This window comes from Abramis brama (genome assembly GCF_963993115.1).
Source record: "Abramis brama genome assembly, chromosome: 7".
NCBI lineage: Eukaryota > Metazoa > Chordata > Actinopteri > Cypriniformes > Leuciscidae > Abramis > Abramis brama.
In genome coordinates this window covers 10,721,462-10,733,721 of record NC_139969.1, presented here as the reverse complement: position 1 = coordinate 10,733,721, position 12,260 = coordinate 10,721,462, and the positions used below count along the sequence as shown (strand labels likewise).

Genomic DNA, 12,260 nt, shown 5'->3' with positions numbered 1-12,260 from the left:
TTATACTGTACAATTAAATACAATAGTTGCTGAGTCTGTCATCTGAACACTTTACCTCAGAGCGTCCGTTAACTGAATGCATTGAGAATATCACCTGAAAATCCGATAACATCAGCAATTTTCATTCAAGCAGCTGATTTCTGTAAATAAATGTAAAATTAAATGTATATTGCAGCACAGGGTGAAATAATTTAGGATGATTTGAGACAAATATAATGTAAATTTAATATAAAACGATGTAAATGGCGCTCTGTGTCGGGGCAGGATTTTGAACAAGGTCCTGAGCCGTTGCTGGGCGCCGCCGGTGTGTGTACACCATAGACTGTAAAAGGTGTACACTCATACAGAATGTGTTCTAATTTTAAATATGTGGCGCTGCGCTTCTCGTCCGGTGTGCGACCATCTTTAATGTGCTGTTTTCTTTGATGAAGTCGAAGAACCCTTTTCTTATTACTGGTGAGCTTACTTTTTTCGGTTGTGGACAGAGTGTTTCACTCTAGCTACGCGAGCGCGGACGAGCGCTGTGTCGTCTTCTTATTTGACAGGTGTTCGCGGGTGCAATACTGCCACTTGAGAGGTCAACCAGGTACTGGCGCTGTAGTATTTACGTGTCATGTTATCATAAGAGTCCTATTCATTTTAAACATTGTGGTTATTATCGCCAATACCGGTATATTGTCACACTCTAAATTAACACGATGTCGATATTTCATGCTTTGAATATCACGATTATCGTCAACACCGGTATATTGCGACACCCCTAGTGTGAACTATATCTTCTTGCTTTCCTGAAAATAGAAATACTGCAGAGAAATGAGCTCATTAGTTGGCAGTTACACATCTGACCTCTTCACGCACAAACACACACACAAAACAGTATTTACCTTCAAAGACTTTTGATGAATAGAAAGTTCAAAAGAACAGCATTCATTTGAAAAAAATGAATTTTGTAACAATGTAAAAAGTCTTCACTGTCACTATTGTCTAATTGAATGCATTATTGCTGAAAAGCAAGTGGATGCTGCACACTGGTGGTGGTTGAGGAGAGATCCCCTGACATGATTGTAAAGCGCTTTGGGTGTACAGTAGTACATATGAAAGCGCTATATAAATGCCCGATTCTATTCTATTCTATTCTATTCTAAAAGTATTAGTAATTTCTTTAAAGTGTGCAGCTCTGAAACTGTGTCACCTCATAATGCTTATTAACCACAGACTAATTGGCTTTGGCAGTTTATTTTCAAATGGAAACTCATTGACATAGACCTTATTCAGAGCAGCGATATGACGGGAATGAAAGCAAGGCTGTGAGGGGTAGACTTAGGCCTACTATATTTTTAATGGCATCCACTGTAAAAAAATATATATATAAAGCTATAAAGCTCCTAGATCGTGTATAATTTTCCACAACTCATATTGTCTGGGGTTTTTTGTTTACTGAAATCTCTTTGAAAGTTATTTTTGGCAGCGTTTCGTCAGCAGAACAGTATAACCCACTGAAGAGATCACAGCCTCGCTTTCATTCCCTTTAAAAATCAAAGTTGGCGCTGCTGTGAATAACAAGGTCTATTAAAAGTTCACTTTGCATGGCCTATTTTAGAAAAGTTCAATCATTTTAATTGTAATGATGCTACGACTACTAATAGTTAGAAACAAATGACAATTTAAATTAGTAGGCCAGAGGCCAGAAACATCACAAGTAATACATTTTCACACATCCTGAAAAACACACCAAAACAGGCATTTTTTATTGCAGGCAGCTTCATTGATTATAATGGGAGCGATTTAGTTTTGATGCCCGCATTCAGTTTAGACATGGCATAAGTGACATCTCCTCCTTTATATCAGACAGACATGACTGTAAGTCAATAAATGAGTATCTGAGTGAGTGTGTTTGATCGAGAGAGAGAGAGAACACATTGATGGTGAAGGATCTGTAGCAGTGAAATATTCAGCGAGCTTTAATGAGACTGACAATTACTCATCTGCTTAACTATACGTCTAATGAAGAGTGCTAAATATATCTCACATTATTTCATCACACGCACAGTTCCACAAGCTCAGCAGAGAGGGAGATTACGCTTATGCTCACTTGCTGTGTCATTTCATTTCATATTCTCTCTCTCTCTCTCTCTGACTCGTTCACATAAGTGGAGGCACTTCTGGATCATCCAAAAAGTCCTTTGACACTGGCCTCTCCTCGACGCCACAATGCTGGTGAGGCTGTGAGACTTGCAGGGGCTTGTGGGAAGACTCCTTTCCTTTGGGAACAATGTTGGCCAGACTCCCAGCCAGACCGGGATCCACCTCCAATAATTCACGCCCTGGCGCTGCCCTGCAGAGAGACAGATCTGTCTGAGATTGCCGTTTTGTTGTATTTTAAGAATTTATTAGTCCATAACTGTTCAGTCAGCACAATCCCTGCAAAATTGGTCGGTTTCCCCACCTGCTCTTTGCAAAATCCCATCCAACACAAAGACACACCCTATATGACAAATTTGACCCCATTTACTTCATGAATAAATGTCCTAGTTCTTATTGTGATTCATCAGAGCACTAGACTGCGTAAACTGATCTGCGTAAAGCCGGCGATTTGATTTCGCCCTGCAGCTCAGGCTGGAAACCTGTACATTCTTCTATCCTGCTTCCATTACAAATTTGCGGGGACCAATCACAAACTAGCTTATCCACCTGGTGCGCTATTGGCGGGTTTAATCCAATCCAATTCCTTTTAACCTCTCGACGATGCTCAATGGCTTCTTTAGTTTAGCAAACAAATCGCTCGAGTGGGTGTAAATACCACTCACTTTCATGTTTGTTTTTTCTGCACAACCTGCAAAAATCGCTCGATGCCATTGCTGCTTCTGCAAATTGCTTATCAATGCTCCAAATCAACACGTTTGTTGACACGTTTCCTGCCTGGAGTTTTCGCTGTAAAGTACGTCATCTGGATCGTTGGTCTGATTGGTTGAAGGACTATCCAATTGCGTACAGAGTCATTTGAACTATGCCCGTTGATCACACCTCTTGTACAGTAGAAAATACAGAGCAGACTCCCCAGACTAATATTCAATCTTAAAAGATTGAGCTTGGTCTGGTGATGGCCAGACTATCAGTGCACCATATTCAAAAGAAAAGTTACGTAAGAGACTTTATAATCTTAATCTATAAACCTCTCAAATGACTTTTCAGACAAAACAGACCGTATGGGTGAAAACAATAATAAATGAGGGGTATTTTGCAGTTATAGAAACATCAGCTGCAAATGTTAGGTCTAGCCGAAGTGCATGAGTTCTGAATGCTCAGAATAAACCGCAGATTTGAGCTTTAAACAAACATGCATTTCGTGACACAATGGCAGTAGAATTTTTAAAAATATGCAGGTTTTCTCCTCCGCCATTGACGCTTGCTGTTTGGTGCGAGATGCATTTTGGGATACCTGGCTGTCTCAAGTTTGCACAAGTTACCTCCTGATGCATCTTCGATAAAAGAGGTAGAGCAAAAACACATCCAGGGATTTGAACTGTACTTGGCTAGCTGAGAACTTTGAATTGGACCAGTACTTGGGCAGCGAATGATGAAGTTTCACAAGTCCACAAGTACAGACAAGAACGCATATTGAGAAAGGGCTCATGTTTAGTCACTGCTTGAAAAGTAGTAAGCAGTGAGGTAAGCTGATAAATGCCCATTAATACACTACTGCTGTCCACCATGACAACATCATCATGTTGTACTTGCATGGAAACACAAATCCCAGTATGATACCCCACCCATCAAAATAACAGATAAATCAGCCCTGACATGCTGTGGATTCAAACTGAACACAGCAGGGCTTTATGTAAACTGTTTGCTAGTATGATCCAGGACAATTTCTGCTTACTTATTTGACCACACAATAACACTAATACAGTATGTTATTTATAGTACAGTATTAGAGCCCCTCTTTTTATCTCTACTTGCACCTCTTTCATGGTTTAAGAATGAATCACTGAAAATTTAATTAGTGCGGCAACTGAAACCTGATTGGACTCTGAATTACAGATAGTGTGCAATTACATTGTACTTTCAGAGCCAATCAGTGCCTCGGCGGGTACATTATCACACACACAGATGATTTACAGAAAGTGCAATGATTTCCTCAGGGGCAGGAACACAAGCACAGGTGTGTTAGTGTGTGTATGACCTGAGGGTCTCAGTAAATAATAACACGAGCGTTTGTGTATATGTGAGACCAAGAGCATCTGACCTCGCACAGTGTGTCAGGAGGTCAGGAGTAATAATCAGGTTCAGATAATGTCATCCATCAGGATGAAGTCAGAGCAGAAGTGTATGTGTTTGTGAGAGGAATGACAGTAACGGACTTATTTGCATCTTATTTGCATTTTTATTAGGTCTTTAATGTTATACCCTGGTGTTCACTTACTGCACTGATAAAGCGACTGAAGGACACACATAGACACATGATCGCACAATGGAATGAAACCTTAAAGTCATCAAACTAATTCCACAGCCACACAGGTTAATGCAAACATGCATTAAGACCCATTAGGCGTGCGTGCACACACACACAAGGGATATTGTTCTGTGTGAAAGTGAACCCCACAAGACTTGCTGCTGTGAACTGCAGAGATAAAACTAGAGGACGAGAGGGGGGTCTATAAAGAGAGATCAATTATAAGACAGATAAGCGTGTATGTGTGTACATATTGCAATTTAGTCTTTTAGTAAACTTAGCTCTAAAGCCACATTCCTAATGAGAAGCTCAGTGTCCCTGGAGTGACCTGCAGTTGAGTGTTTTGCTCAAGGACACAACTTCGATTCTTGTCATCTTAAATGGATAGTTCAACCAGAAATTAAAACACTGCCACCATCTCACTTACCCTCATGTCATATGAATGCCAGATTTGTCTTTTTTAGTGGAATGCATAAGTTATTTAGCAGAATTCTGTTTTAAGATTTGTGTATTTGATATGTGAACCAAGATTAAAAACTAACCCCGACAGTAACAGAACAGTAACACTGACCAAGGTTACATTTATTTGGTCTGGAGTGGTATAAAGACCAAGATCATAATATAAATACATGAATACAGATGTGTGTATGTGACACACACATTCATATAGACAGGCAGCTGAACTGCAACTGAATTACCTGGTCTCTTTCTTTGTATTCTGGTTACTGGTAACACTGGTCGGCCTTACTGTGGGTTTCTTTGGTTTTATCTCTCCATGTGCCTAGAAAATAAACACAAATATATCAGATATATTTTAAGGCACAGGCTAGTTTTACACAGTCTAGATATGTATACAAAAACTTATCTACTAAAAAAAAATTAGTAAATGAACTGATCATTCAACCAGACTTTCAGAAAGCTGTTAGCAGGCACCTTTATACAACTGTTTTTAGGTTCCCATTCCAGTTTCACTGCACTTCAAGTGGGTAGTTGACATCTATGAACCATATTTTTTTTAGGATGTTAGGTTAAACATTACACTACCATTCAGAAGTTTGGGGTCAGTAAGATATATATATTTTTTTTTTATGTTACAAAAGATGTCTATTTCAAATAAATGCTGTTCTTTTGAACTTTCTGTTTATCAAAGAATCCTAAAAAAAATGTATCACAGTTTCTACAAAATTATTAAGCAACACCACAGTTTTTAACAGTGATGATACGTTTCTTGAGCGGCAAATCATCATATTAGAATAATTTCTGAAGGATCATGTGACACTGAAGACTGGAGTAATGGCTGCTAAAAATTCAGCATTGCATCACCGGAATAAATTTCTTATATCAAAACTAAAAACAGGTATTTTAAATTGTCATAATATTTCACAATATTACTGTTTTCACTGTAAGTAAATGCAGTCATGGTGAGCTAGTGTACATAAATATATAAGAAAAGGTTTGTAGTGCTGTGAATGGTCACCATTTTTTGCATCTTGCAACATTTTTAATTATATTTTTGCATTCAATAATTAATTTGAAATGTACAGCACGTCACACCACAGGACATGTCAACTTTCTCAGCTAACTATATTATGGCATAGTTCTGGGATTATGTTTAAAGGGATCATTTTAACAGATATTATATTTGATGAGATTTCTCTTGCTGAAGTTCATGCTGCACATACTGACAATCAGTTGTTTTATTTGTCGAATATAAGCTTAATGATATTTTTAGTTTGGAAAAGATCATCAGGTTTCATTAAACTTATTACACATGGTCACTGAGGGAATAAACATTACACTACCATTCAAAAGTTTGGGGTCAGTAAGATATTTTTTTATATCTGAAAACTGGAATGGAAATGATGTTCAAAGACATCAGGTGTTTGAGGAGTGTTTCAGGTGTACCAGCCGTACCAGAGGCAGGGTGAGGAGCAGGTGGCCGGTGGTTTGGGATCTCTGTGCTGTGCTGTTGTCAGGTGTCACTTCTGCAGGCAAAACCAGCTGGAACACCTGCACACACACATACACTTTAATTAATGTGGGGTTTCAAGCACTTGCCACTGTAAAAGTGAACTACAGTATAACTAGTCATAAACTCATTTCCATCCATACTGAGTCACACACACATGTACATCTGGGGTGTGGTGAAGCGAGAGCCGTTACTTTGTGCTGGTCTGCGGCAGATTTGTGAGGAAATGAGGCAGAATAAAGAGTGTAGATTTACTGCTGGCTAATCAGCTTTAAAGGTCAAACTCATCAGATGAGAGTGAGAGAGAGATGGAAAGAGAGAGAAAGAGTGATGGATAATCTACCTTTCCTTTGACGGTCACTCTCACATATGTTGGCTGAACATCCACATCCAGCAGGGAGGTGTCCATGTGCCTACAGCACAGAAGAGAGCAATGTGAGTGTGTGTGCAGTTAGGAGAAAAGTTACTAAATGACGACCAAATACACTTAAAGTTCATGCAGAGAGAAGTAATTTTGGGGTTATTTTGTGGCAAGTGTATCTGTACCTGTAAACATGTAAATCCAGAAGCATGCAGTTGTTCTCGTCCTCAGTAAGACTGAAGTCCAACCTTGCAGACAGAGATCAGATTGAATAATTATATCCAAACTCAAACCGCTACTGTAGTGTTTGAGTATGTGTGTGACCTCATTCGTGTCGCTGCTTGGAGTGGAGCTCTGTTGATATAGATTTATGATATAGGCTATATCTTTCCTGTGTCCTAGTTCAGCCATCTTACATGTTGTTGATTCTCACTATAAATAGAATTGTGTTTTCAGTTGTGCTTTTACGACTTGCATGCCCTAGTCTTATTTAGCCAAAATTCAATCATTGCAGAAAATTCAAATGTATCATTCCCATTTTGAATATTTTTTTCTGTTTGCATACCCTCACTGAGCTATGACCTCATGCACACCTGTGTTTGGACATTTGCATTTTGTATTTTCTCCATGGGTTCTGGGGGTTTGGTTTTGAATGTTGGCTTGTTTCTTTTAACCTGTTAACTGTCACCCCTTTTTAAGCATAGACTTGAAAATGCACTGAGCTGAGAAGACACTCTACAGATGACACTCTGCAAATGAAAGCAAATTTTATACAAAATATATATTTTACAAAATATTTTGGACTTGCTTTGGAATTGCTACAAAATTAAAGCCATATGTCTAACCAAGTTGTGTTCCAAATTTGAAGTTGATATCACAAAAATAGCCACCAGTGACACCCATACTCCACTGAAATCATTTTGATGCATTCCCCTGTGACAAATTAATACATTTCTGTCACAGAATCACTTCTATCACAAAACAGTGGCCAAATATGCAACAGTGTTTTGTCAAGATTTGAAAAAGATTTGATTTAAAATCCTTGGGAGCCCCAAGGTTTTTTAAAGGGTTATCAGCACCATTTCCATGGTAACGCAATGTCCAATTTCAAAATGATGAATTTGAATTTTTAATGTTTAAATAAACTTACATGAGTCCTGACCCTTTCAGATCAGAAATTCAAAATGATTGCTACACCAAGGTTTTATCTGTCCACTAGGACACAAAGTCAAGGTGTGTGTGTGTGTGTGTGTGTGTGTGTGTGTGTGTGTGTGTGTGTGTGTGTGTGTGTGTGTGTGTGTGTGTGTGTGTGTGTGTGTGTGTGTGTGTGTGTGTGTGTGTGTGTGTGTGTGTGTGTGTGTGTGTGTGTGTGTGTGTGTGTGTGTGTGTGTGTGTGTGTGTGTGTGTGTGTGTGTGTGTGTGTGTGTACACTTTGGCTCGTTGACGTTCAGCACTCGTCCGTTTGCAGTGATCAGAGTTCTGGGGGTTTTCGTTTTAGGCTTCTCCCTGTAGAAAGAATCGACTGCTATAAGTGAAGGCGTTTACAGCAAAGACATTCAAAAGCTTAATGTCTTTCTCTCTTTGTATCTCATAAAAATGTAAAGATGGTGAAATGGCATCACAGTGATAATTAGATATAGAGACCATTACAGTGATTTAAACCCCTTCTTAGTTAGCAAAGTACCTCTCTTTCTCATTGGCCCTCCTCTTGTCCTCCAGATGGCGATGGGTCTCTAGTCTGGATTCCGGTGTGAATGCGCATGGCTTTTCCCAGAATTCCCTCTCCTTATCCTCTGCGTCTGTGTGAGCCTTGGAGCTTGATTCTGGATTTTGATGGGTCCCATTTTGGTTTTCACAGAGTGATCTGTGAGAAATCATTGCAGTTAAGTCTAATTAAAGAGAAAAACTCACAGGACAGGCACAAAGCAGATAACCCTCACTGTTTTACCCAAAACTCCATAGTACGTTCACATTCACAGAAAATCCCTCAATGTCAGGTGCTTCATTCTTAAATAAGCTTTTACTAAGGGGATTTTTGGGGTGAATTAGTATAAAATTTGTGTGTACCTTCCACTGTGTGAATTATACCGATTGCTGAGAAAATTTATTGCTTAAATTGATTTCTAAAAGGTCATTTTCAGGGTACAGTCTGTTAAAGTTCATCTCATACAACCCAAATTGTCTTTTGGCCCTCCCAATTCAGTTTTCCAAACTCCAGTTCTCTTAAAGACACTCACTGGTTTATTTGAGGATGCTCCTGCTCTTCCATGGTCGAGGTCTCTTTCAAACCACTCCTCTTCTGCTTCTCTCTCCTCTCTACATACTCCGCCTCCTGCTCTAAAACGCGTCTCCTGACTGCATCCAGTTCCTGCAGGGCCAGGATACGCTCAGCTCGACCAATTTCTTTCCCGTCCAACCACTGCAAAGCACAGAAGACAATCATTCACTCCAGGGGCGTTTCCTCCGGAAACAGTGCCTCCTCAAAATAAGTGTATAAATCACTTGTTTTTCTAAAGCAACACTGTCCAACAGGAACACCCGCAGGTAAAGTAACAGTAAGAGTCCGCGTCTCTCATGCCTCCCCTGAGCCCATTGACTTTTAACAGACCCCCTAAACCAAGCAGTGGTTTTAGTGGGGGTTAACTGAGAATGAATGGGGAAAGTCACGTGATTGAAGGCAATGCCTCCATCGCGTTATGATTGGTTATGGTTGGATGTGATTGGTTTGTGCGATAAATCCCACCTCTTGTTTTCATGTTCGCGAATCGGTCTGAATGAACAAAATGATGCCGTTTAGGATGACTAATTAAAAAGTAAATAAACATTTCAGCCATTTAGATATCACTGCTTTATCTCATGTCAAAATCAAACTCAAAATGGACTGAAAACATAATGACTGTGGGGTTTTTTTAGTGAGCAATCTGCTTGGTGAAATTAAAGGTAGGTAGCATCTTCGTCTATGATTTCCCGATAACTGATGAAAATAAGTTGACTATTAAAAAGAACAGCTGAACATCAAAAATACAAATAAAATATAGTTTAAATTGTGCCTTTTAGTTACTATTTAGAATAAATGTAAAAATGCTTAAAAACTATATTGATGAGATTTATGTTTGGTTTTAATAAATAGAACATTAATTACATTAAATACTAAATAGAATTTGATTTGGATTCTTTTTTTATGTAGGTTCATGTTTATTTAACCAGGAAGATGTGAAAACATTAAGTGTACCTGGGACATGAATTTACATTTGATTTATATAAATAAAACATAAAAACTAAGGACTTTGCCTCATTTCAGAACACCACTGCACGCCACTGATTCATTCATTGGACGAGGCTAAAAATGTCTCTGTACTGTGCAGTACCTGTAGTTGAGGCAGAACTGCCACCACATACTGTCTGTATCCGTGAAAATCAGCACAGGGGTTTCCCACCAGGTAGAGCTCTCTGAGATGAAGGTTCTGCTTCAGAGACTCCACACTGCTCAGCTTTCCCACGAAATTCACTGTCAGGTCTAGTTTCTGTAAGCTCTCGCAGCCTACAAACAAATAAACACAAATATATTACTATGTGCATATAGAGTACATGAACTGGAGTGAAACAAAAACCTCATACAGTATCTTCTGGTTAGAGTATATTTGCAACAAAACACCATGCTTTCAAACAAAACCATTCAAAAAGAGTTACATTTTAAAATGATAAATCTATGTAGATATACTGCTAAAATTAAGTAAATTAAGTATAATATATAAACTGTTGGCAATAGGTCAATAATGAAAAGAAAATCAATTAAACATTCTGTCACCTTCTAAATTCTCAATGACTTCAATGTTGTTCAGTGCCAGATTTAAATATTCCAGCTTCTTTAGTCTGCCCACATTTTCTGCAGAAACAAAGTTAGACTATATTAACAGCCATTTATTTAACGTTAACTGCTAGTTGTTGTGTTCCCATTGATATGTACAGGAATGTCAGATTACCTATTTTAGGGATGAGGTTGTTTTGTAAGTAGAGGATTTTGAGGTCTCTGCACCATTTGTGGATGTGCTCGATCCTCTCGATGTCCTGCTGATGGAGGGAAACCTCCTCCAGGGAGAAGATCTCACCATTATTGTGTTCTGCTCTGCGGCGGATCAGATCCTCACTGACTGAGCAGAAGAGAGACAGTAGTTAGTTTACCAGCTAAACCGCAAATACAAAAAAAATCCCATTGGAGTTTATTTGGGAAGAAACATTATTTATTTAAAGATGTATATAATATATAACTGATTACTTAAAATAATTTATAAAAATATAGTCTTCACATAAAGAATAAAGCACTTACTGCGGACCATGGCTTGCTCGCGGTAGTGTTAAGGCGTTGCTATAGAAACGGACACGCTGCAGAATATGCAGGAACTGGAGCTTGTGTTTTCAGGCGTTTCCGTTTAAACATTCCAGCAGAGCAACACCAGAACTGGACAATCATTCAATATTCATTTCGACAAGAACAGCTCTAACACGATGTAATCCTTGCACATGTTTTAAACTATGTTTGTAGCTTTTTATCAAAGAAGCAGAGGCAAATTTGCGCTCTCGTTCCTCCGTTTATATTCAAGTAGCAATTCTGTCATCTAGCGGTCAGAGTGAACAATAACAGTCGACAAGACAGACGATGGATGTAGATTTTGGAGATGCTGAGTTGGAACCATAGGGTTGGAACCCGTTTAAACTTTGCGCGACCGACAGGTTTGAAAAACGCTTGTGTAAATTACAATATTAACTGAGCTATACATACCTGTCAACACTCCCGTTTCCCCACGGAGTCTCCCGTATTTCACACCCATCTCCCGCCCCCCTCCCGTTTTGTTATTTCTCCCGTGAAACGTCGTTATAAATAATCACAATGACTCTTCAGCGATCACAGATGGAGAATTGCAGAGATTAGTTGAGTCTTGGGGTCAGAAGCCTAGCTACCACAACATTTTTTTTTTTTTAAATCAAAAAAAAAAAAAACAACCCCTACATCCCCACATGTTGTTTGGGAGAGTTTCAAGAAAAATCCTCCTCGCTCATCCAAAAACAAACTCCAGCAAATTCAGTTGTCAGACACGACTGGAACTTCAAACGGTGGTCAGATGAAACTAAAAAAAGAGGTTTTTTTGCAGCAAACACACTAGATGTGTTTTTTCCTCAGGGACACTATGTACTGCCTGATGCGATACTGTAGTAGATGGTTGCATACTGTAGTTATAATTTTCTAATTATAGAAAGAAGTTTAAAAAGTCATTACTGCTATGCTCTTTGGAAACTTTTTGGAAACTGCTATGCTCTTTGGAAGAAGCAGCTTTATTTCTTGTTAATTTAGCTACTGTGTCAAATAAATACCTAGGGTTGTGTTTATTTTCTTCTAAGAGAGTTGAAAAATAAGCAGATCTAGCAGTTTTTAAGGCTCTTCTGTATGCAATTGTTCTCTCTCTCCACGAAATCCGAAA

At 38.8% G+C, this 12,260-nt stretch overlaps 1 protein-coding gene across 1 annotated transcript; it reads right to left on the bottom strand.

Annotated features, from left to right (window-relative positions):
- Positions 1–2,018: 2,018 nt before the first annotated feature.
- Positions 2,019–11,246, bottom strand: dnaaf11 (dynein axonemal assembly factor 11). The gene is made up of 12 exons (XM_084119266.1): positions 11,111–11,246; positions 10,767–10,934; positions 10,592–10,669; positions 10,152–10,324; positions 9,021–9,202; positions 8,468–8,647; positions 8,215–8,289; positions 6,969–7,031; positions 6,766–6,835; positions 6,368–6,463; positions 5,152–5,234; positions 2,019–2,335 (listed from the first exon to the last, which is right to left on the bottom strand). The coding sequence occupies exons 1-12, from the start codon at positions 11,118–11,120 to the stop codon at positions 2,143–2,145; spliced, it is 1,371 nt and encodes a 456-aa protein (XP_083975392.1). The 5' UTR covers positions 11,121–11,246; the 3' UTR covers positions 2,019–2,142.
- Between the last annotated feature and the right edge of the window lie 1,014 nt (positions 11,247–12,260).